At 38.3% G+C, this 26,265-nt stretch overlaps 2 protein-coding genes across 6 annotated transcripts; both read left to right on the forward strand.

The window, feature by feature from the left end:
- The first annotated feature begins 1,824 nt into the window (after positions 1-1,824).
- LOC105353542 (uncharacterized) lies at positions 1,825-17,395 on the forward strand. 4 transcript variants are annotated; one of them, XM_078929539.1, is made up of 24 exons: positions 1,825-2,949; positions 3,487-3,611; positions 3,701-3,799; positions 4,307-4,375; positions 5,189-5,284; positions 5,365-5,460; positions 5,544-5,642; positions 6,606-6,707; positions 8,463-8,540; positions 8,620-8,665; positions 8,753-8,811; positions 8,894-8,936; positions 11,614-11,741; positions 11,841-11,906; positions 11,996-12,079; positions 12,164-12,253; positions 12,348-12,437; positions 12,532-12,618; positions 13,190-13,255; positions 13,338-13,391; positions 13,474-13,566; positions 13,686-13,778; positions 13,929-13,997; positions 16,797-17,395. In XM_078929539.1, exons 1-24 carry the CDS (start codon positions 2,928-2,930, stop codon positions 17,139-17,141), a joined length of 2,199 nt encoding a protein of 732 aa, XP_078785665.1. In that variant the 5' UTR covers positions 1,825-2,927; the 3' UTR covers positions 17,142-17,395. The 4 variants fall into 4 exon arrangements, with proteins under 4 accessions (XP_078785665.1, XP_078785666.1, XP_078785667.1 ...); XM_078929540.1 differs by having other exon boundaries at positions 11,841-11,901; positions 11,994-12,079; XM_078929541.1 differs by having other exon boundaries at positions 11,617-11,741.
- A 4,323-nt stretch (positions 17,396-21,718) lies between these two features.
- Positions 21,719-25,728, forward strand: LOC105355509 (uncharacterized). 2 transcript variants are annotated; one of them, XM_011482930.4, is made up of 5 exons: positions 21,719-21,880; positions 21,994-22,138; positions 22,291-22,400; positions 24,644-24,808; positions 25,579-25,728. In XM_011482930.4, exons 2-5 carry the CDS (start codon positions 22,123-22,125, stop codon positions 25,582-25,584), a joined length of 297 nt encoding a protein of 98 aa, XP_011481232.1. In that variant the 5' UTR covers positions 21,719-21,880; positions 21,994-22,122; the 3' UTR covers positions 25,585-25,728. The 2 variants fall into 2 exon arrangements, with proteins under 2 accessions (XP_011481232.1, XP_078785669.1); XM_078929543.1 differs by lacking the exon at positions 21,719-21,880 and having other exon boundaries at positions 21,982-22,138; positions 24,662-24,808.
- The last annotated feature ends 537 nt before the right edge of the window (positions 25,729-26,265 follow it).

Consider the following 26,265-nt stretch of genomic DNA (forward strand, 5'->3'; position numbering starts at 1 on the left):
GCCCTCTCCCATTAAATCAGGGGTCCCCAACCCCTGTACTGCGGTCTGCTTGGTACCGGGCCACAGACAAGGAAAAAATGCGAACGCTAACTTTAATTCTTTCTGGTTTTCTCCTTTTGGATTCAGAGGGGAGTTTTATTTCAGAAAACTATTGGATTCTGTTCACCACATCCTTCTGTCTTGCCGCGTTGTGAATGGAGCAAAATACCAAATTGTGGTTGTTTATAGTGAGGAATTAATGTTTTAATACACTTAAAATCTCAAAAAGTTGATTTAGCGTGGTATGAGCCCTTTAAAATCTTTCTTGAAACATTCCCCTACTCATCCAAGAGGCTTCATCAGTCTGACTCCCATTAGCTACTTTGATTTTATTTAGGTTCAAATTATTAGGGTCTTTTTTATGATTGACCGGCAGGTGCAGCGAAGAAAGAACTCAATAAAAAGATTTGACTTTGCTTTGTCTCACTCAATCACACATTGTTGGAACATTGTTGAAATGGACAGAATAAATATCAGTTATTGTGCCCCACTCTTTGTGGGCTGCGATTTTGCTGATCAGAATCCCTTTGAGTGATTCCACGGATGATCTGCCTAGTGACTGTCAAGGAGAACTGGACTTGTTTAACCTTTCCCCATGGTGTTCCAAACAGGAAGTACCTGCTGGCTCCAAGAATCTAAAATCCCATAAACTTCTATAGACAAATAAACAGCTGTTACTCAGTCATTCTATTAGTCAGAATTGCCATACCTTTTTTCATATTTCTCTATAGTCCAAGCTATTCATGGTATAAACTGGCCAATCAGATACCTCAATAAAAGTACGTGGTCTCATGTCTCACATTCAAAACATTTGATTGATTCTCCCGATTGCATTTTTAAGTATGGTGTGGACTTCCAACAAGCTCATTTCTGACTAGCCAGAGTGGTTGCCATGGAAACAATGACTCAGACAAACTTGAACCAACCTATGTACTATGTACTGAGTTGTGCACTTTTGGTTAATGTCTGTCACCTGTGTTGGCTTGTGTTGCACTTCCAGTTTTATTTTGAAACACTAACGCTCCTCTTGTTTCAGGCCTTGTTACTTCTTCTTGACTCTCTAATCCTCCCTGATTGTTTCCACTTATGATTCCCTCCCTCATGTCTTAACCCTTGTACTATGTTAGATGACCCCACCCTTACATTGACATGTTATTCCTACCATGACAAAGGTGGATAAAGTTGGATAGATTTCATGTAATCCATGGACATCAGTGAGGTTAAACAATTCATTGAAGAAAAAAGGTTCAGCGCACTGTCTAGTGGGTCTAGATGACCCAACTCCCAATGTTAAAGTGTCTAGGATAGCACAAGGGTTACTAGCCTGAATTTCCCTTTGTCCTGTTCCAGTGTAGTTGGTCTTATTCCTTTTTACAGCAAAAGCCCAGTCCTGAGATTAAAAGTTCTCAACTCTGCATCTGTGTTCTGTCCTGACACAATCTGCTCATTGAGAGCATCCATCTCTCGAAAAAAATTGACTGGAGTCACTTTGTTTCGTTGTAGCTGGAATTAAGCCATTTTCAATGGGCGACGTCACACTCATTTGTTCCAGTTCTCTTATACAGTCAGTGCATCTGTCCAATGTAGCTTAATGTGTTATTCCAAAACCTCGCTGAATACTTAGGGAACCAGCTAGGGAGGGCTTTTACGGTGCAGTCTGTAACATAACCGTGCTTGCTGACTTGCAACGAATCTTGGTTGAAGAGTGCGACGCCATTGCACAGCAGTGGTGGTGAGCCTGAGGTGTCAGGCTGGCTGCCCTGGCAGTATTTGGTTGTGCCACATGCTGATCAGGATCCTTACTGTCCAAAAAAGTAACTAATATTTGAAACATTTCTTGGTTTCTTCAAGTTTATCTAAACACCACACAAGAGTCAACAGATAAAGCAGAAGAGTCAATGTTGCATGCTCCAAAGATAATTCTCTTCATGGCTCTAAACAATACGGTAAACCAACTTTTGAATCTTTTCTTGTCTTTGTCATGTCTCGTCAATCTTATCCTATGTCCTGAGTTGTGATCTTTTGGTCTGTGTCTGTCACCTGTGTTGTCTCGTGTTGCACTACCTGTTTTATTTTGATACACTAACTCTCCTCTCGTTTCAGGCCTTGCTTCTTCCTGCCCTTGTCTGGTCCCTACAGGTGTGACTGTGTAATCTTTCCTGTTTCCACCTGTGTTTCCCTTCGTCATGTCTTAAATAGTCTGAGTCTCCCTTTGTCCTGTGCCAGTTTGTTTGGTTAATTCATGAGCCATAGCTAAAGCTTTTTCAGAGATTAAAATCCCTTAAAACTCTGCATCTGAGTCCAGCCCTGTGTTCTGCCGTGACTGTCTTTTTATAAACACAGGAAGGATGGAAATTTTGATTAAAAAAAAGTACAATCTTCTGCTTCTCTTAGAAGGTCATTTGAAATCAAATTTCCACCAAGCGTACCTAATTTTGCTTCAAGAAAGTGTGAACCTGTTTGACCTAAACGCCTGCAGCTCTTCCATCTGAACCACAGAATGAGGATGGAGTGAGTGAACATTACGACAGGCACTACCTGTTTGCACAGGATCTACAAGCCACACCGTAAACATCTGCGTCACACACACAAGCCTTTTTCAAAGTAAAATCAACTTTAGTCCACATTAGACAAATATGTAACCAAAATCATTGTATGCTGGAAAAACTAATGCTAAAGGTAAACAAAAGAAAAAGAAAAAGAATTCTGCTGACATTCTTTTATAAAAAAGCTTGGTTGGTCTTTTCAATGAGGATTTATTTTGAAACTCTGCTTTGGTTCCCACCCACCTCAGTTTTCCACCGTCTTGCACTCCACAGTCTTGCATCCGAGCACACAGGTCTCACAGGAGACCCAGCCCTACTGGATAGAGGACTGGACCGGGCCGGATGGCGTCCACACCCCCCAAAGGTCTGCAGACTGTGTTTTATTGCAATATGTTGTATTTTGTAAAATGCCCTTTTAAAATGTGAAACTGTTACTCTAAGGTTGACTTGAGGACTTTTTGGATGAGAAAAAAAAACCAGTAAAATGAATACAGAAAATTGTTTTTTTTAGGTTTTCCTATTCTATTTGTTAATAATGATAATAGCTAAGAACAAAAAAAATGTTGATTCCAGTTTTAAAAGTGGAAAGAGCAAGTTAAATACATTCAACTCATAGGTTGCAAACAGGATTTGTGGAGAAGAGCCGCAAAAAAAAAATGAAATAGCTGACTTGTATTTCTTTGCGCTTTAATCCCATCCTTTAAGGTAGTTGGAGAACAAGGAAGTTGAATGTTGTCTCTGGCTTTGTGCTATCACAGTATCTGAATTTCCTTTAGTTCCCTCTAAATTCTGACCATCTTATTTGACCCTCAGGAGTTAAAAATGAAATAAACTATGAAGAACTGTTGGGCTTAATGCTGTCCGTCGTCTTTACACGTCCTATTTCTTCTTATAAATAAAGCTCCAGATGGAGCCAACCTCCAGTCAGCAGAGGTTTCCTCAGGTGACTTTCCGGAGCTGGCGGGCCAAGAAAAGGCGGAGAAGAAGAAGGATCTGGATGGTAGCTCCAACGTAGACGATGGAGTGGTGAGTTCAAATGAATCGTTTGGACGTGATCTCAAAAACATATTGCAAACGGAGGACTTAAGAAAGTATGTCATTTTCTTTTTCTACAGGACATGTATTCATGTGATAGCTCCCCCGACAGTGATGATGAGAATATATGCGGAAAAGAAAAGAAGAAGGAAAAGAAGCTGAAGAAAAAGAAGAAGAAAGTAAGTTCATTCTTTCTTTCACTCATTCATCTCCTAAGCCCGTTTTGACCCTGTCAGGGTCACGGGGCCGCCGGGGCCAATCCCGGAGCCAATCCCGGAGCCAAATCTAATTCAGGTTCAAGTGGTGTTGCTTAATATCTACACTCTGCTCATGATCATGTCATGTCAGGACTGGATGGCCTTGTCAGTTTAAGGCGTGGCCTCTTTTCATGTATGTAGAAAATGCCACTCCTGCCGACAGGAGTGACAGGTAACGAGCGGTTGCTTTTGCAACAATGGTTTACTGCTTCTTTCCAGTGGGTGAGTGCATTGTGATTTTCCTTTAGTGTGTAACTAGGTGTTTGAGGTGCTCCACCCTCATGCTGGTGACTGACATCCCTCCTCCCTTAGGGTCCTGTTTCACAGTTCAGTGACTCATCTGTTTTGAATTCTTGTGTTCCACAACAGCGGAGCAGATGTCAGCGATTTCAGAGTTTCGAATGACAACTAATTAACCTCTCTTGTCAGGACTCCAGCTCATCATCTTCATCCTCTTCCTCTTCTTCATCCAGTAGCTCCTCTGACAGTGATAGTGGGGTGAGTCACAGCAGATCACATAAAAAGGACATCCTCATAAGTTGAATTTGTCAAAAAAAAAGTCAAAATACTATGATTTCAAATGTATCTATTTAATGTTAAACAAAAATTTGAATAAACCGCAAAGTCAGTAACCACATCTGTCTCCTCTGGCATTCCTCAACCTCATTGGGTCTTTTTCTTACATTTGTTTTGTTTGCAGTTTCACTTTTTAAAACGATGTAGGGTTTTCCGAAAACGAATTTCTCTCCAAACATGGCCGCTTGTCTACCTTCAAGTGATACTTTCCATGAGACGATCTAGAAAATACGGAGACAAAGACGCATCGAAACATTGATCTAGTTTTGCAAGTCACAGCAGTATCTGTTGAAAACCACAGATGTGAACAAGATTACATGTATGTGGGTAAAATCAGAATAAATGATGCGTAAACTTTGTCATTTTATCTTGCTGTTGTTAGCTCGGTTGGTAAGGCGAGAAGCTACCATGCAGTAAGCCAGGGTTCGATTCCCGGAGGGGGATAAACAATGGTACTGAGTTAATTACCATATCAATGGCGAGCAATTAACGTCACCTAGTGATGGTCCTTAGGCTAGATCCTTAACGCTACTGCCTCCTGAGCGCAGTTAGACTGCAGTTCACTGCTCCCCCAGGGGATGGATCAAATGCGGAGAAGAATTTCCCCATTGTGGGATCGATAAAGTACCAATTATTATTATTATTTCTTTACTGTCTGACTTTTTACATACAAGTGATGCAAACAAACGCCCAATCAGAAGCTTCCACAAAAATGGCCTGCTTTATCCGTCACAGGAGGCATCCTCTGATAGTTCATCTTCTGACAGCGAAGATGAAAAGAAGAAGAAAAAGAAGAAGAAAAAAAAGACAACTAAAAAGAAAAAGAAGAAGGTAGTCCACCTTTCAATATGCAAATAGACGAAAAACGTTCTGGGAAGATAAACTTAATGTACGTCTGAATTGTTTTGCAGGACTCCAGCAGTTCTTCAGACAGTTCTTCTGATAGTGAGGATGATAAGAAGAAGAAAAAGAAGAAGAAAAAAACATCCAAAAAGAAAAAGAAGAAGGTACTCCACCTTTCAATATGCTAAAAAACGTTTATGGAAGTTACACGAGGATAAACTTAATTTATTTCTAAATTGTTTTGCAGGACTCCAGCAGCTCTTCAGACAGTTCTTCTTCTTCTTCTTCCTCTTCTTCTGATAGTGAGGATGACAAAAAGAAGAAAAAGAAGAAGAAGCAAAAGAAGGTGTGAAAATGGAAGGAGCCAAACTTGTTTTTGGTTTGGATTATAACTTGGTTCAGTTCTTTTTTGTCGGTATTTCTATACAGTATTTTACATTTTATTACACCATGATGTAGATTTTTAGTCTACCACTGGGGGCACTGTGGAGTCCATTAAATTGTACAGGTGGTATTGTATCACAGGTGATTTTTGAATGACTGGGTTTATTTTGTTACATTACAACCATTGACTGTATATGAGAGCTGGACTGAGGGACCCTCTCCCCCCTCCGTGTTCCAAACAGGAAGTACCTGCTGATCCCAAAAAGCCAAAACCATACAGACCTCTATAGAGAAATAAACAGCTTTTACTCATATTTGTCAGAATAACAATTCTTGCTCTTTAACATGTTCATGCCAATCCCGTTATTTCCATATTTTTTCTTTATTGCAAGTTATTCCAGTTATAAACTGACTAGTCAGATGCCTCACTAAAAGTATGTGGTCTGACATCAAATGTTCAAATCCTTGGAGTGACAGATTCTCCCAAGTGGAGCGGGGACTTCCAACAAGCTGCGTCCTGATTGGTGAGAGTGGTTGCCATGGAAGTGTTGATTCAGATCGGCTGAGGCCAATCACAGCTTACTTGCGATGTCTGGCTCCAACATGGGGACGTCGGTCCCACGGAAAAATGGCAGCTGAATTCACATCATTTTCCTGGAACCTGAAGCCATTCATTTTTGTTAATGGATGACATCACACTTATTCAGTCCAGTTCTCTTCTACAGTCAATGATTACAGTCAAATGTTTTACGGTTATTATTGCATCATTTTAACAACGTCACACAATAAACACCAATTGTTTTACCTGCACAATATCTTGAAAGCGTCACTGCATTTACTGATTTACTTGTCATTTCTCCACTTGTGTGTCTGTTCAAACCAATCGGATTCACGATGTGACATCTCATTTCATTTTTTCACCTAGGACTCCAGCTCTTCTTCCTCTTCATCATCATCTTCTGACAGCGAGGATGACAAGAAGAAGAAAAAGAAGAAGAAAGACAAGAAAAAGAAAGACAAAAAGAAGGTAACAGACAGAAAAGTGTTTTGTTACTCAGCACTGTTTCATTTCTAAAGCAAAACAACCTTTCAAGTGAATTTGAATGGAATAATTTTACTGAATCTGGTGGGAAACTCTTCCTTTTTCTTACTTCTGTTTGGAGAGCTGGTCAGGAGTTGTTGGTGGGACTTTTTTCTGATGAAAATGGTGAAACACTTTGGTAAATTTAAACAAAAAGAAATCCATTAGTGGATGATAGAAGATGAGGTGACTACGGTTTGGTAAATTGAAGAAAATGTATGTTTTAGGTGAAGAATTTATAGTTTCTGAAGTGTCTGAAACCTCTATCTTTTCTACTTTACTGTGTCATATATTGATACTGAAGCCCTTGCTTAGTAACTGATCTGCATCTGTGGTCAGTGAGGCTCTGTAGTGACTTGGCAAAGCTCTGAAACTCAACACAGCCTGTGGTGAAACCTGAGGATGCTGGACACAGAAAAGGAGCCAGGAGTCATTCATGTATATACAACACTTTTCTGCTGGAAACAGGTGTTCACCGGAGCTCCATGAGGGCAGAGGCTACATTTTCCTTTAGTGGGCCATATGTAAAAAAAATGCAAGATTATTTTGTGTTTAGTTTTTATCATTACAGACCGTCAAAATGGTGTTTTCTGAGTTTTTTTTTTTTTTTAACTTGTCCTGTCCAACAGCTAGGCAGACAGATGAGAACTGAAGGCCTCTTGTGTTGGACATATTTTACTTTAACAAGAGGGGTTATTAATCTTCAGACAAACCAAAGGCATGTCTGAATAAACCCCTTTTGTAATTGAGGCCAAACTTTATTAATTTCAATCATGTTTGAAAATCTTTGGTGTTGGACCGGACGGAAAAGGAAAGAAGGGAAGAAGAGAGAGGGATGTTAGAGGGGGGGGGGGGGGGGGGTGATAGTGAGGGGGGGGGTAAGACCATGAAGCAGCATAGAGCAGACAGGTTTACTGGTTGTTTATCGTTACGGTACGGTTCAAATGTAGTACAAAAAGGGCGGGGCCTGTTCACACACACTCAAATATTATCAACACACCTGCTAGCTGCAAAAAATGTTCACATGTCAACATGTACACAAAACAGATAGTGTTCACACACGCATACCTATGCCTTTAAACCAACTAGTGTGAAATATTTCAGTCATTCAATCATGCAAACTATTAGTGCAATTTTTTTCAGTTTTCTGAGTTTTTAACATGTCTTTGTAGCATTTTTCTCAGTGTGAAAAACAAATCAAAAGCAGTCGTCATTTAAGAGGCAAAAAACCCTTTAACAAAGAGCATATTTGTGACGTAGAAGCTTCAATTGGTGAGCATCAAGCTTCCTGCTCTGCTCCATTCTGATCATCCACTTGCAGACAAACAGATCCATGAGCGTCTTTGTTGTCCTGACTGAGCTGGAATCTGGATCTAAACTGTACGGCTGGACAGCTCTGATATTGCTGCCATTTGTTGCAGAGGCATTATTAGCTTGGGTTTTTGAGAGGCTGTGAGGTAGTGGGAGAGCGTGTGAACAGATGGGTGATGGGAAGAGGAGCAGGCTTGCTCCCTGCCAACGGTCCCGCCCACAATTCAGAGGTGAATTTCTACTGAACTCCTGCTGCTCTGCTCTGTTATTTTCTACTTAATGTAATGAATTGAGTCTGTTCAGAAGGGTTTTTCAGGATTTAGTTTTTAGGGGTGAAAAATCATGAAAGTGCCATCATTTCTAAATAAATAGTATTTGTTTTTGATGCAGGATTCCAGCTCTTCTTCTGATAGTGAGAAAAAGAAGAAGAAAGACAAGAAAGAGAAGAAAAAGAAGGACAAGAAAAAGGTGAGGATTTTTTTCCACGAGTATTTAATAAAAGTGTAACGAGCCTTACAAAAACGTTACCGCATGTCTTCTGATGCAGGATGAGGGGAAGGAACCCTGTAGTTCTTCTGGCCTTTCAGCAGCAAGTAAGCGTTGTGTTTAAGACTCAAACAGGAAGATTGAAAAGTCACTTTAATGCAGCTTACAGTGTTCATGCAAAATGTTCTCTCCAGGTGGGGACAAAGCAGAACAAGGCCATGATGGAGATGAGAAAAAAGACAAGGAAGACCAGGTGAACTGTTGACGCACACGTACAAATCACACGCTATTTAAACGTGTAGACAGGAAGTGACTGCTGTCTTTCTTTCTGTCAGGCCATGGAAGTTGAGGAGGGACAGCTCTTCTCCACATTGCCCGGTAAGGACTCTGAATGCGGACTGTGCACAGTTTGCAGAGAAAATATCATCAAAATGAGCAAAACAACAAGACATCTTTTATTCAGGCAAATAGATGTCAGAACTACAAATACTGGAGAAGACGACAAACTGGAATTTCAATCAAAACAAATCTTTTGTGATTAAGAACTAGTTTTTGCCAGAAGAAGGAAACTTTATAAGATGCTGAACCAAATCAGTGAGCATGACAAAACGTTTATCAATGACAAGACAGGGTCCAACTCATACCTTTATCAAGCAGATTTAAGGACAGATCTGAAGAATGTGAATAAAATAAAAGATAGATCTGTGATACAAAAGATGCGCATGAAGTAAGTTAGGCTCTGGGCCGTTGGCGTCCTGCATGCACGTGGTATAAGCTCAGTTCAAAGATGAATGAACCCCAGAAGCTGACTGCAAAAATGTCTAGACTGTAGACAAATAAATGTCCAAGAATTGAAAGCAAAAATCTAATCGTGATTGAATGAGAAGAAAAGGCGGCGGAACTTAGCTGTTGGTCTGGAGCAGGGGTCTGCAACCTGAGGCCCTGGAACCACATGTGGCTCTTTTACTGTGATTCTTTGGCTTTGTAGAGAAATTCTAATGAGTTAAATAGGTATTAAATAAATGTATAACCAGCTCAGTGGCCTTGTGGTTAGAGTGTCTGCCCTGTAACTGTAAGGTTGTGGGTTCAAACCCAGTCATACCAAAGACTTTAGAAATGGGACTCAGACTCCCAGCTGACTCGACAAATTAGCCTTGTGCTATCCTAGGCACTTTACCATTGGGAGTTGGGTCATCTAGACCCACTAGACAGTGCTCTGAACCTTTTTTCTTCAATGATTTGTGATCTTCACTGGTGTCCATGGATTACATGAAATCTTTCCACCTTTATCCACCTTTGTCATGGTAGGGAGAACACGTCAATGGAAGGGTGGGCTCATCTAAGAAAGCACAAGGGTTAAGGGGTTTGATGGGGGGTTAAATCCACCAAATGTGTGGCTTGCCTGCAGCGCACTGCTCCCCAGAGGATGGGTCAAATGCAGAGAACAAATTTCCCCATTGTGGGATAAACAGTCAACTTTAAAAAAAAAAAAATGTTTTAATGAGGTCTTGGCTAATTGGCAGTTTAGTGTTTACAATTTCAAAATGTCCGATGATCAAAATGACTGTAAAAGATTTAATTTATTGTCAGATTGTTTTATCATTAGAATATTCTTATCTTCTGCTGCCCAATATTGTGAAGATGCTTTTCAGAGGCAAAGTTCTTAAACTACACAAATGAATTTTAATTTATAGTTTTGTTAATTGGAATTAACACCAATGTTGTCATGTTTATTACAATAGTAAAAGAAGAGAAAGGATGAAGGCGGGCTAAAGTCTTTAAGGGCCTATATCATGCTGTTCTTAAGTATTTCAAAGTAAATTATATCTATATATATGATCATATGTTACCTTTGGAACACGACAGAACGATTTTTGAATGAAATATGAGTTATTTTCACAGCACATTTTTCAACCCAGAAGTAGGATAAGTCGATCCCTTTATTATTTCTCTCCTTGTGGGTCCGCCCATTTCATGACATCATCCTAGAGTCGGCAGCGGTAGTGCGTCTGCCTTTCGCCCACGAAAAAAACATCTGAACTTTTGCAAAGATGGATCTGCATATTGTGCACATTAAAGGAAAGCGTTTTGCCAAACACCGCTAGCTCAGTGTTTGTGTGAGTTAGCCTGGGGGCGGGGCTGGCATTGCAGAATCTCCCTGGAAGGGGCGGTTCCTCCCTTTGTGATGTCACAATGTGAGAACCCACAGCTTTTTGTGGATTGGGAGGGGCTGGTGCTCAGAGCTCAGGTTTTTAGAGGAATATTCAGAAATGCGGGAACAGATCAAAATGCTGCTTTGGGGTTCTTCATCATGAGTAATGAACATTATAATACACTTAGAAGCTCAAAAAGTCGATTTTGCATCATATAGACACATTAAAGATGATATAAAAGGCTATGTTTGGCTCGGCTTTTTTGCTATTTTAAGTCCAAAGAATCTGCTGCAGCAGGAGGATCTTGTTTGAAACAGGATGTATTTATTTTGACTTGTCAAAACTAACAGAAGTAAAACATGTATAAAACAAAATGTAACACTTGTAATTCAATTATTGCAATTGTTAAAAATGTCATTACATTTGTGAAAGTGACTATTAAGGCAGAAACGTGTACTTTTCTAGACGATGAAGAGGGATTTTGTGGCTCCTGGTAGGTTTTAGTCAGTGGGAAACTGGCTCTTTTAGCATGAAAGGTTGCAGACCGCCGGTTTAGAGCTAAGGTTAATTGATGAGAGGTAGAGCTTCCTTATGTGAAACTTAAAAAGCACAGATAAATTTATTATGAAATTTAATTGTGGTGGTACTTACGTTTAATTCCTTTGATGAAAGGTTTGATTTACTTATCAGAATTCTTATCAGAAAAATCTGCAATCTTATCTTCCTCATTTGGGCATCAAAGTCTGCCCAGAAACACCCTAAAAGTCAACATTTGAATACACACTAAAGGCTGCTACAGAATGTTTTATTATTTCTGCAAACATACGTTTCCTGCAGTGTCATCCCGCTGAGATTACGACACTCTTTGCAGAGTTTCAGGTGTGGTAATGTTTCCTGTCCAGCAGGGGGGATGAAGGCGTCCACTGATTGCAATGAAGAGGGCCACCTGAGTGACGATGAGGGGGAAGGAGAGAAGGACGAGAAAGAAAAGAAGAAGAAGAAAAAGCTGAAGAAGAAAAAGGACAAGAAGGTGATCATGCGTTAGAAGAGAGCTGGTCATCCTCCGGATGTCTTTCTCTAGCTGCTGGGTCGCACTCTTCATTGTGTTCTCGACACTCTTCTTTTTCAGGATTCAAGCTCTTCTTCAGACAGTGAAGATGACAAGAAAAAGAAAAAAAAGAAAAAGAAGAAGAAGGTCAAACCTCATATTTGCTTTGGTCTTTTCTTTTGTTTGTATTTGACTGAAACTCAAAAATGTTTGTTGTGGACTCCTCTGTTTGACAGGATTCCAGCTCCTCTTCCTCCTCTGATAGTGAAGATGACAAGAAGAAGAAGAAGAAGAAAAAGGCAAAGAAGAAGAAGGATAAGGTTCGCCTCTGTCTGAACCTTATGATAATTATTTTTTATGTCATTGCAATCCACTTTAAACACTCTTCTGCTCTCTTTTTGAAGGACTCGAGCTCCTCTTCTTCTTCTGATAGTGAAAGTGAGGATGACAAGAAGAAGAAGAAGAAGAAAAAGGCAAAGAAGAAGAAGGATAAGGTTTGCCTTTGTCTGAACATTTAATTAAGGAACTTTTACATTCTTTTATGTCATTGCGATCCACTCTAAACACTCTTCTGCTCTCTTTTTGAAGGACTCAAGCTCCTCTTCTGATAGTGAGGATGACAAGAAGAAGAAGAAGAAGAAGGGGAAAAAAAAGAAGGGAAAAAAGAAGAAGGACAAGGTTTGCATCTGATTGTTTTTGTTCGTAAAGAAGGCCTTTATGGTTGGATATTTCACTGAAATCTGAATAAACCTCATCTGCTCTTTTTTTGAAGGACTCAAGCTCCTCTTCTTCTGGTAGTGATAGTGAGGATGACAAGAAGAAGAAGAAGAAGAAAAAGGCAAAGAAGAAGAAGGACAAGGTTTGCATTTTTTTTATTTTGTAATAAAGTTCTTCAAAGTCTCACTCCAATCATCTTTTGATCCATTTTCAAAGTGTTCCCAGTGGTTTTTATATGAAACTATTTTTAACCACAATAAAAAAAAACCGTTTTCGAGCACAGAGAGGCAGTAGATCATTAGTTGAGTTGTAGGTGGGGTCATTGGTGTGGCGCAACTCCCCCTTCCTGTCACCCATAACCGAGAGCTCTTTGTTTACACTCTTTGCCGTTAGCTCACAGCCCCTCACCCCACCAACCACTAAATGATGAGCAAAATTGACTGTGGAGAAGACCATTGCCTCAGTGCAACCCCATCCCCCCTTCCCTTCACTGTTGCTGAGGGTTCGGGGCCCGCCCAGTGTTTTTTCTACGTCGCAAATTTGTTATCTGCTCCTGATTCACAACAATTTGAGCAAAAAAAAAATACTCAGAAATGCATTCTTTCCATATGTCTTCCATCATCAGAAAAATGCAAAAGGAATGAAAATACCAGAATAATGGTTGCATATTTCACTGAAATTCACAATAACCTTCCTCTGCTGTCTTTTTAAAGGACTCAAGCTCCTCCTCCTCTGATAGTGACGATGACAAGAAAAAGAAGAAGAAAAAGAAGAAGAAGGTAAACTTAAGATACACGAGTGTTTTCAAAAAGCAGTGGTTTGATCACAGCCGTGTCTCTAATGGACTGAATTGTGTTTTAGAGCTGCAGCTCCTCTGAGGAAAGCTCTTCATCTTCCTCTGATAGTGATCATGAGGTGAGACACGCCAGTGCCATCTCCAGCGCGGCGTGACCGCTACGTAAACAAACCATCTGTAAATCCTGCCTTCAATTTACAGAAAAAGAAGAAAAAGAAGATGAAAGACAAGAAGAAGAAGAAAAAGAAGGATGATAAGAAGAAGAAAAAGAAGGATAAGAAGAAGAAGAAGAAGGCGGGGCCTTTTTTTAATTGTTTTATTGCATCTTTTTGGTTGAATTTGTGAATATGAAATGTGTGGGTCACTAAAACACAAATGAACAATGAGAATGAAATGATGTTTCTTCCGTTCAGGATTCATCTTCTTCCAGCGATTCTTCTGGTGAGGACAAGAAGAAAAAGAAGAAAAAGGATAAAAAGAAGAAGAAAAAGAAAGACAAGAAAAAAGTAAAGATTTTCTGATGCTGTGTTAGGGTTTAAACTCTTCAGTAACACCAAAGACTTTGAGTGTTCTGGGAGTGATGATGACGAGAAAAAGAAAGATGAAGCAAGTTTCTGCAAAAGCTAACTGATGGATCTTTGCTTGTGTGTGAGCAGGAAGCCTCTGATTCAAATGACAGCGGCAAGGAAAACAAAGAAAAGAAGGACGAGGGAGACAAGGAAAAGGTAAAAAAACAAACTCCAAGAAACAGGAATAACGCTTGTTTTTCTCACTACACTGTAAAAACAGAAATGATTCCAAAAAAATTGTGACCACACAGCAAAAACACAAAATATCAAAGTATTTTTGTCTAACTATATTATTACACCTAAAACACTTAGAACTACCCTACTAGGAACTTGGATGGAGTAATTTGAAATCTTAAATATCCCCTTTTGATTTCTAAAACATGCTATTTTAGGTTAAATCTCTGATAAAACTTTTTTCCTCATTATTTACGTATAAATGTGACAATTCTATCTTAAAATATGTAATTATAGTCCTACTTTGATTTGGAAAGGATGGACTGACTGTTGTAATGCTCAAAATAGGGTTAAAGTACAAGGAGAGACATAAATATACTCATATACTGTATATGTCCAGTTTAATACTTTCATATTTCCAATCACCAGACCTTGGGCATTTTTCACTTTTACCAAGGAAAATATTTTGCATTTATTACTTTTTTAACTTGTTAGAAACATCTTTTTTCCAACAACATTAACATATTTTCTTTATAACAAGCAAAGAAGTCTGTAAAAAATAATAAGTCTTACTGAGATTTCTTATTTTAAGAAAAAGATTTTAGTCACTTATACATGTTTTCTCAAACTAAGATTATTTTGCTGTTGAAAATTTTTCTTAACAAGATTATATTCTTGCACGACAGAAAAACAAGACAATTTCTTTGTGAAACAATTTTTTTCAGAAATGCGTGAAAAGAACACTAATGTTAAAGGGCCTACATGATGCAAAATCAAACGTGTTAAAATATTCATTCCACACAATAAACGACCCCAAAGTGGTATTTTCCATCCATTCACACATATTTGAGTATTCCTCTAAAAACCTGCAGTTTGAGCACCAGCTCCTCCCAATCCGCAAAAACGAGCAGGTTCTCACATTGTGACATCACAAAGTGGGGAACCGCCCCTTCCAGGAAGAATCTGTGCTGCCAGCCCCGCCCCCAGGCTAACACACACTCACACTTTCAGATAAATGCTTTCAATTTATTTGGACAATACGCAGATCCATCCTTACAAAAGTTTGTATGTTGCTTGCTTTTATGGGAGAAGCAGTAGCTGCAAACACAAAAGTAATCGGAACAAACGCCTGATCAGAATAAAATTGCGTCATGTAAACACGCCGTTCCGAATACTCTGCCCCAATCAGACATATTCGGATCAAAATTTCTTTCTGTTCGAGATAGGCTAGTTATGCCGATTGTTGATCCGATCGTGGTTCAAATAAACAGTTTATTCCGATCGTGGGTCATTACTGCGCTGGCTTTGCGCCACGGATAGACTTTGTGGCAGTGGCGGCTACTGGTCTGTCAGAGAGGGGAAGCTCATTTTCGGCCTACATCATAAAATTTTCTATTTATTTAAAAGTAAAAAATCAAGCAATTTCTCCAAGCAAATATCAAAGAAACGGATTGCAGCAGTTTTTATTTCGACTGAACTTGAGGAATCCACAATGGGACTGAGCGCGAATAACTTCAGTGATTCCTCATAGTACAGAATCGCTGTCAGTCAAGAGGAGATGCAGTCTTTCGACAGACCCTCCAATCATCACGCAGAAGCTCGGAGTCCGGGCCAGCCCACTCCCCATTGTCTCACCCCCAGAGACGCTCAGCGTCTTTGGGGGTGAAAAACTAGTGTAATAAGTGGAAATGACTCATTTTAGAACTAAATATGAACAAAATGTGAATACCATTTTAGCACCAGTTGATCCATCCTAATAAATCCTCATAAAATCTAAACTACAACTTAGATAGAAGATAAACTAGGGCTGCACGATTTTAGTGATCAGTATTGAGATGACAATATAACTTGAGCAAACAGCAAAACAACTAAAAACGTAATTTCCATTTCACTGCAACAGTTTAATTTAAATAAGAGTCAACATAACTTAAATAATAATGGATTGGATTTATCTGCGTTTTTTCCAAACGCTCAAAGTAGCTACTGTTGTAGCCACAGCTGCCCTGGGGCAGACTGACAGAGGCGTGGCTGCCAGTTTGCGCCTACGGCCCCTCTGACCATCACCGGGACACTCATGCACATTCACACACCAGTGGAGCCACACTGGAGGCAGGAAGTGTCTGGCTCAAGGACACAACGACAGTTGGCTGGGGGGATTGAACCGCCGACACTTTGATCAATGGCTCAACCGCCTGAGCCACTGGCACCACTCCAAATGACCCTCTTCATTGGAGGCGTGAATCTAACATGATAGGGTCCATGTGATTGGTCAAATGCATAAATGGATTTATTTGATCCGTTAAATTCTTCAAGCTGCTGTAGGATTGTTTTAGCACATTTAAGTAACCACTGATTGCAATCTTCGCCATCTTTTGCAATATGCGTATTGCACATCTTGAAATCGAGATAACGATGAATTTGTGATTTATTGTGCAGGCCTAACATAAATCCAAAAATTTGTTTCCAAAATTCAACATTTATTGAACTTAAAAAGTAAAGCAAAGGTTACAGTCCAGTTTGAGTTATTTTGAGTCTTGGAGCAAAGGCATTTTGATTCATTTTAATCATAATTTCCTTATTTCTAGATCTTAGCTCTTTATGAGACAAAAAATCTCAACTGTCCTGATTTATTAGAAAAGCTTGCAAAGGTTTAGAGCAAACAGAATTCAAACCTGGTCAAACATCCTGAGTGTCTGAGAATAAGGTCTGAAATCTTTCAAAGTATTATATAGATTTCAGTGAGTGTTTTCTGTGAACATCTCCTGTTTTATCACCTTCCAGGAAGTCCCTGATGGTCAGCAGAGCGGGGATCCAAAGACGGAGGCGTCCGGTTCAACCAGCGGCGGGCCGTCTGCATCCAGTGATGGAAGCTCCAAGCCGAGCGGCGCTCCGAGCCTCTCCGGCACGTCCGTTCCTCCCAAACGTGAAGGCCAGCTGGATCCTGGGAAGCCGTCCGAGTCCTCTGGAGTCCAAACCTCCGCCAGCAGCCCCATGGAGCCTCTGATGGGGGGCACGAGGGTCAGGGATGGAACCACCCGCACCTCCACCCCCCTCAGCGCATCTGAATTTCTCAGAGGCCCCAGAGTTTATAGATCAGTAGATTCCAGTTATAAAAAACCATTCTGATTAAAGAAAAAGAAATGCAAAAACATAAAGTTTGAGGCATAAGAGGGTTTTGGGTTTTGGTTTGGATTCAAATATTGTTATTCACCATATGTGCTTGCTTTACCAGGGTTAAGAGGCTGAGAAAAACATGATTTCTGTTCCACATGTGGTTCATTTGAGGGAAAAACACAATTAAAGTTGGAATCATAAAATAACATAAAAATAAATCATAAAATAACAGTTTTTTGTGTGTGAAATAAAGCTGTTAGATTTTATTGTGGCTGGCTTTCTTTGTTTACATTTCTTTGTCCGAAAATTCAAAATAATAATTTGATAAGTCATGAAGTGGTTTTTGAAGAGAGTTTGACAAAAGACAAAAAAAAGACAGTTCTGAGAAAAAAAAACAAATTGAGATTAATTTAGCATTTTTCTAACAAGAAGTAAAACATTTTAGGAAAGTAGACAGAGTTCAAAATAAAACCTTTTCTATTAAAATTGGGTCTCAACATTTTGGATAACAGCTAGTAAAAGAAAAGCCTGTAATATGATCAATTGTTAGATATCAACATGTCAGAATAAGTAAAATTGAGTGATGCGTGGGATTAACCCTTGAGCTATCCTAGGCACTTTAACATTGGGAGTTGGGTCATCTAGACCCACTAGACAGTGCTCTGAACCTTTTTTCTTCAATGATTTGTGATCTTCACTGGTGTCCATGGATTACATGAAATCTTTCCACCTTTATCCACCTTTGTCAAGGTAGAGAGAACACGTCAATGCAAGGGTGGGGTCATCTAAGATAGCACAAGGGTTAAAGTCAGAAATCATGAGATTAGAATTCCAATTTAGATTATAAAGTCAGAATTCTGAGAAATGGTCCAAATTTTTTAGAATATAATAATGACGATAATTATTACAATAAGAGAACTTTGCATTATTTGATTTTATCCAAACTCTACTGTAGACTTCCAGCAAGAAAAATGTTTCATAACTTTAAAGGTGTATAACAAATATTTTGCTTTTTAAAATCATTACAACACATTATTAAGGGGCTTGTATCATGCTGAATCAACTTTTTGAGCTTTTAATTATTTTATAATGTTCATTCGTTGCTAAAAACACAACCCCAAACTGGTATTTTGATCCATTCATGCATTTCTGACTGTTCCTCTAAAATCCACCAGCCCCTCCCAAACCACAAAAACTAGTGGGTTCTCACATTATGACATCACAAAGTGAGGAACCGCCCCTTCCAGGAAGAGTCCGTGCTGCCAGCACCGCCTCCCAGACGAACACACCCACTTTTTCAGCTGAGCTAGAGGTGATCGGCTAAACCATTTCCTTTTCTATGCACAATATGCACATCCATCTTTGCAAAAGTTGGGATGTGGTTTGTTTTCATGGGAGAAACGCAGATGCACTGCAGAGGCCGTCTTACCTCCAGGTAAGACAATGAGCTGTGAAAATAACTCATATTTCATTTAAGAATTCATGATTTTGTGTGTCAAAGGTTACATACTATCATATACATGGATATTGTTTACTAATAAAGGCCTAATAGCATGGTATGGGCCATTTAAAACGTAAATATTAGCTTATGGTAGCAATCCCTTAGGAAAAAGCTAAAGTGAATGCTAATACACGTAGTGTATATGTTACGGGTCCTGAAGGAATTGTGTCTGTGAAAATTTAAAACGAGTCTCAGAGCAGAAACAACACGAAAACTATCTGTCATTGTCCAAATCCATTCAATTTAACTGTTTCAACACATTAACAATTTTATTTCAGTGCATGTTATCGTCCAACGTACAATTTGACCTCTAAATTAAATATCTGACGGATGTCTCACATCAGTAATTACTCTCTATTTTCAAATAAATTACATTTCAATTTCAAACTGACTTTTAGTTAGCCCGTTTGCAGATGACATAGTTTTTTTTTCTAAAAGACAAAAACGTGGTAAGGAAAGCCCTGCAAATTATTTCCATTTTCTCAAAAGCTTCTGGTCTTCGACTAAACTTACAAAAATGTGAATTACTCCCCCTGTACTCTTGTCTGGAAAAAGAAATGTTTTCAATCCCAGTAAAACACGAAGTGAAATATTTAGGAATTAAATTAATTAGATATGAAAAAGAAGAAGAAAAAAACATGATGGAAAAAATTAAGCAAATGCAGAAATCATTGGTTAATAAAAGATTTAACGATTTTTGGAAGAAATTTGTCATCCAAATCAGAAGGAATTTCAAAATTAATATATCCATGCCAATGTCTCTACATTAACTCAAAGAATGTAAAAAAATTAACTCAGTTATATATAAATTTATTTGGAGAAATAAGAACCATTACATCATAAAATCTTGGGAGGTATAAAGACGACTGATTTTGAATCAATGGTTGGAACCTTTAGAATAAAATGGTTTAAAGACTTTATGGCCAACCCTGACTCAATATGGTTTCATATTGCCAAAAACATCTTCAAAAAAAAGTCGGTCTATTAGATTTTTTGCTGAGATGCGACTTTGAAATTTCAAAACTTCCTATAAAGATTTCAGAATTTCACAAACAAGTACTTTTCCACTGGAAAATGATATATGGAGAAATTCTTCAGTTAAGAGACTTTAGTAAATATGATAATGAATTGTCACAACGAGCAATTGTTACATTAAAGAAACAGGCAGAGACGGTTATAAGTTTAACGCAACTAAAGTTAAGCAGCAGCAGCAAAGTTCTTCTAGGTCAGGAGCACCTGTGAAAGCACATAGATTTAAATATTAAGCTTTTACAGCAGCTGCATGTCTGTGTATGCCTAGTCTGATTGTGGTGACTCACCTCTTTTTCCTATGGCAGGAATGGTCCGCCAGCAAAAGAGGTCCCTAAGGGTACAAGAACCTTATATTTTTTTCCGGGAAGGGAACCAAAATCATAGTAAAGTTAACAGGGGAGATTTAGAGTATTAATTTTATTATTTGAGTGAATTTTTTAAATGGTTTAGGAACAGTTAGTGAGTTCTATTTTTGTAGGGGGAATTTATCTTTTTTATAGAGGTTGGGGAAACTTTGAATGTACATATTTTAATATTTTGTGTAAATAATTATCTGTGGGAACCGGGGTGGATGGTAGCTCCCAAAGGAGAAATCCTATAAAGGTGGGAGTTGTAACCATTTGGAGGGTTGTTGTTGGTTAGAGCTTGGGGCATGACTGTGAAATGCCAACAGAAGAAATTGGAAAATAAAGTTAGAGCTAAACCCAAATCCTGAGACGCCGCCTGTGCTTCTACCATGATGATGGACTCCGAGACTACGAGTTGAATGTGACAGAATACTTAACCAAGGAATTTCAGAAAACCTGCAGAGCAATTCCAATTGCTTTAATACAGTTAATAAAAAATACAATATTGTCTACCAAATTTAGTAATAGGAGAAATAAAACTTAATGAAAAAAAGTGACAATAAATACCTGAACAAATTACTTAAAGGTAAATTATACCATGACTTAAATAGAAAAGTGAAATATAAATTAACTGAGACACTTTTGTCATAAAATGGCCAGTGGTCCCCAAAATTAAAGAAATGCAGTTCAAAATTATAAACAATTACTACCCACTACAGATATTGAGAGTAGATTTGGCTTTGAGGTTGATCCATTTGATTTCTGTCATACAGCCCCAGAAACACGCAGACACCTGTTTTTTTCATGTCCAGTGATCCAAAGATTCTGGCAAGATTTTTATAATTGGCTTAATCAAAAAATTAAAAACATACAATTCACAGAAAAATATATTTTGATTTATAACAGTAAGTTGGCAAAAGAGACAACAAAATTAGTGAACATCCTCCTAATTTGGGGAAAATACATTCATGAGAAAAAGTGAAAAAAGGATCGAACGAATTTCCTGTGTTTTAAAAATGAAGTCAGATTGTATTTATCCTCATTGAAATGTATTCACAACTCAAGTCCTTTCAGTGATGACATTTGTAAATCTGCTACAGAATGGTTACAAATCTAGGATCCAGATTGTTAATTGCCTTGTATTTTAATTTATGCTGAAAGTTTTTAATATTTCTTATATCTGTATACATTCTTGTTTTTGTTTTGTCTTTGTTTTTGTGAAGAGTTGTGCCTTGCATCATTGTGTGGTTGTGTCTGCGAGAGTTTTGTAATGATTTTATTTCAATTTTTTTTTAAATCACTTCTAACGGAAACAGGAAGTTGATCCGTCTTCAGCCACTTGGAGGCGCTGCCAGAGCGCCGAAGGTTCCGCCCACCAGACTCATAATATAGTTCCTTTTTATTTCCTTTTTTCCCCCACAGAATAATTTTAATAAATGCATTCAAAAATGATTATTTTAATCACTACAAAATAATGGCTTTCGATTTAGTCTGAAGAAGTATTCGGTTAGTATCCATCCCACACTACTTACTTGCTATACTTATGCTCAGGTATACTTTCTAAAATACACTCCAAGTGTTTTTATGTTTTGCTAAGCAACAGTATGAGCAAAAACAGAACCAGGGTGTGACTGAATGTAAAAGTGTTACTGATAGCAGGAATCCTAAAAATCTGTGCTGAAGGTGAGCACAGTCATTGTTTTGGCTGCAGGACCCGCCCACCCCGCCTTTAACTGGGGAGGGGTTCCACTAAAGTATCCAACTTTGTTCAACTTCATAGCTTTGACAATAAGTAAAATATGTGTATTCCTCCCCCTTGTTTTTTTAAACCTCTATGTTTAATGTGTAGAAATTCCTGAGAAAGTTTTACGGTCAGTGGGTGAATGTGACGCTGACATTTCCCAATTCCAGTGAACGCATCATTTCAAACGGCTGAGAAGGATCAGGTGATGACTTCATGGGTTTGTTTTTTTTGTTGTTTTAGAGGTGTTGTTCTGGTTATGCTTTTTCCTCTCCGGCGTTTTGGGTGTGGCCACATTTCCTGGCACTTTAAAGGGGTTGAAAGTCAGTCGCACGCAGGTACTTCAGGAAAAACACTCCAGACTAGCTCATCATGGACCTCAAAGACGGTAAGGAACTTTTCCTCAGAGTTGCTTTTTCCCCCGACATGTTTGACAATCAAAAACTAAAATATGACGCAATTTTTATCTGCGAGCTTTTGTTTATGCACAGTTTTTGCACAATCTGTCAAGAATCTCCACTCTTCCTGGTTTGTTTGCAGCTGTTGGTGAGGAGCAGGTGAAGAAGAAGGATGCACAGAAGGATGAGCTAAGCTTACCTTGGAGCAAAAAGAAGGACCAGGATAAGGGCAAGGGCAAGGATAAGGGCAAGGTAAGGAATTTTTAAAACAGTTTTACTGTCAACTTTGAAATTTCAAGAAATCCCTTGACAAAAAGAAGTCCATTGAGTGAGGTGAGGCAGTATTATAGAAGCTTTTGCTTTATAGTACCTATAAATTGTAAATTTCCTCTAAAAAAATTATTCCCCCTACATCTACATGTTCTAAAGCAGTGTTTTTCAAACCAGTGTCGTGAGAAATTATCCATTTTCACTCATCTAAAACATTTACAATCTCCAGGATATCAGCTTTGTCTTCATCCAAACAGGCCCTGATAAAAGACCGAGTAGTTAGGATTATTAAAGATCGTAAGATCCGTTTTTCTTCGTGTTTATTTTATTCTATTAAAGATACTTATATAAGAATGACGGCACCGCGATTCAGCCGCAGCTACAGCTCTGTTTCAGGAAAAGTCCCGCCCCTTTAACTCCACCAATCATTCTTGCAGGCGTCATACTCCCTACGTCATCGGTCTGACCAATCAGAAGTGGTTAAAGTCTTCACTTCCTTGTTTCAATTTTGCTCCTAAAGTCTCTCAGTTCCAACAAAAATACCAGCTAAAGCTCTTCTTTAGCAGTGTAACTTTCCACAGAATCCGGTATCAGACCGTTGAACAAGTGACCAAAATAATAAACCTCTGAGACGCGAGTCTGTCGGTCTTCACTACATCTCCCATGATGCATTGGGTTAAAGTGACAGCGTCTTGGCGTAAAACAAGTCTTCCCTGTTAAACGTCTTGAAACCACAACTAAGACACATCAAACAGTTTTTAATTCTTTTTGATGAAATCACAGGTCAACAGTTTAGTTCTCCTTCGAGGTTTGTGTTTATAAACCGCCAAACATCCCAGAGTTTGGTCCAAGTCAACTTTCTAACTGAAACACTTTTCTAACTAGAAGGAGCTGCATTTCCAGAAGAAAATGCAGGGTTGAATGCTGTATTGCTGAAAGAAAGCTTAATTTGTAAAAGGAATGGCTGAACTGAGCTGAAAGAGCTTAACATTTTAAAAGTAAAATGGTTAAAATAGGTGAAAACCTGTAAAAGAGGTTAAGCACAAGAATTCCCTATGTAATTTAATAGAGCAAAAATCCTGGAAAATCCTGGAATATCTTGAAAAGTTCAAAGATTTGAAAGACCAAAAGTAATAACTGTAATAAGTTGAAAGAGCTCAACATTTTAAAAGTAAAATGGTAAAAAAAAATTTAAGGGTCCGAACCGGGTGTCGAACCCAGAACCTCATGTACCATAACTTCCCAATGCATTTTAATAGGGCAAAAATTCCCGGAAAAACTGGAATATCTTAAAAAGTACAAGGATTAGAAAAACCAAAAGTCATAGCTGGAATAAGTTAAAGGAGCTGAAGAGTTTAAAAGTTGAATGGTTAAAATAGGTTAAAAATTGTAGAAGTAGTTAAGTGTCAAAAAACGGCGGAAGATAGTATAAATAATAATAAAGAAATAAAGAGAAACAGGAAAACAAAGGGTTGAATGCTTTACAGCATTCAACCAATAATGTCTGGATTATTTTATGTTAAATTTAGGAAGTAATAACATTTAAGAAACAGGATTAAGGTGAAGTGGCCAACAGACACAATTGAACTAAATTGAAAACATTTAATCATCTAAAAAGAAATAAAACATTTTTGTTAAAGTTTTAAAATACTTCATCTTTGATTAAGACAAACGAAAAACTAATAAAACTTCATGTTCGCTTTTTGTGTAACTACAGAAAACATGAATATTATTTTTGTGTAAATTTTATCATATTTTGATTATATTATAATTTTTTAATAAAATATATATATCAGTTCGAAAAAATACATTTGCATTTGCACTATTATTGATATAGATGGATATAGAGATATAATCACTATTCAAATAATTTAGTTGAAAATTATTACTGAAAACTAACAAATTTATAATAACTTTTAGAAAAAAAACAGCTGCAAGTTCCAGCTTTTTCTGCCACAATTATCACAAAAATGCCTGTAAGATTATGGAGGGACTGTAGATCAATACAGACTATAGAGTTTCTCCTTTTTATAACTTTTGGATGCTGTTCTGCCACAGGATTTTTGTCAAGATGCAGTGTGCCTTGGCTCAAAAAAGGTTGAAAGACACTGGTCTAAAGTATACTTGTACTCAAATGTACAAATTTTGCTAATGGAAGTTTGCTTTCAAGACACTTCTGTCCCACACACTTTGATGTGTTGCAATGCACTTTGTGTTGTATGTAGAGTGATGACAAACACAAGTCTGACCACAAGGACAAGTCTGACCACAAGGACAAGTCTGACCACAAGGACAAAGACAAACATGGAGGTGATAAGAAAAAGAAGGACAAGAAAGAGAAGAAAAAGGGTGAAGGAGGAAAAAAACATGGATCCTCCAGCAGTGATGAGGTAAAGCAGCTCTCTGTTTAATTTGGGGAATTATTGACATGAGGAACTATCTCAGATTTCTTGTCTGTATGGTTCAGGACAACCTTTTTTGTCTAAATATCCTGTTTTTTTTAGGACCTCAAATGATTCAAACAGTGAAACCTTGTGCTATCTTAGATGACCCCACCCTTACAATGCCCTGTTGTTCCTACCATGACAAAAGTGGATAAGGGTGGAAAGATTTCATGTTATCCATGGACACCAGTGAAGATCACAAATCATTGAAGAAAAAAGGTTTAGCGTACTGTCTAGTGGGTCTAGATGACCCAATTCCCAACGTTAAAGTGCCTAGGATAGCACAAGGGTTACGAAACATACCAGTCGCACCTTAGTTCAATAGATAACATCCAAACTTTTTTTTTTCCAAACTGTCTTTTGTCTGAACGTTGGAGAACCTGATCAACCAGGGATGCTGGTTTTGAAATGAACCTGACACGAAACACCCACCTGCATAATTGACGGCTCAAACTGTTGCATGGTTTTGGGTTTCCTCCTAAATCCTTTTCTTCCGACTGACTGTCTCAGGTCATCACGTTTCTTCAAATTTCTAACTTCTCAGCTTTTTAGACAAATTGCTAGCTTTCATGCAACTTGATAAAGATCAACTCCCAAAGGGAAAGTAGGAAGTAGCTGGTTGGAGACATAATGATGTTGTTCTACAGGTTTTGTGAAAGGGCTGTATAGGGTTTTATTTCACTCAATTTACTTATTTATTTTTTTTGTAATTTCAGGACTGATCCCTGCTGCAGTTTTATTGTTTTGCATTTTGGCGGAGCGAGCGATGACATCTTTGTTGCCAGTTTTGTTTTTTGTCCATTCATAGAAACGTGAAGAAGGAAAAATGATGCAGATTTCTCTAAAATAAAGTCTTTTAAATCTTTTTTTCTCTTTTGACTTTTATCGTTTTATAATTGCGGTTGTCTATAATTGCCACAAGATGGCAGTGCCTCACAACTTTCAAAAGACAACCAAGGTTCAGAAAATGTCAAAACTTTCAAACTAAAGATGTGATTGAGCAAATATGAACTGATTTGGGGGGTTATTCATTTTTGAAGTTTTTTGGTGAGCAATGTTGAAGCTATCCAGCCGTACAGTTTGGATCCAGATTCCAGTTCAGAAGAGGAAAACAAAGACGTTCATTGATCTATTTGCTGGTGCAGGTACCATAACCATTTGGCCTGCAACAACCGTTCAGGGTCCTTGGACTAGTGCTGACATCACATTATGTGATTGGCTGCCCTTCGGTCTGATGACGTGTCAGTGATTAGTCTGGACAAATTATGATCCTACCAAAGAAGATATTATGAAGTCCGTTGTAAACAAACAGAGCTCCGATGCAGAGCGAGATTATCTTCTAAATGTGCTTTTATAATTATTATCATTGAGTGCATTTACAGCCTAACGGACTTCGGTCTTTG

The sequence above is a fragment of the Oryzias latipes genome, chromosome 13, assembly GCF_053564925.1.
Source record: "Oryzias latipes strain Hd-rR chromosome 13, Olatipes_Hd-rR_3.1".
NCBI classification, from domain to species: Eukaryota; Metazoa; Chordata; class Actinopteri; order Beloniformes; family Adrianichthyidae; genus Oryzias; species Oryzias latipes.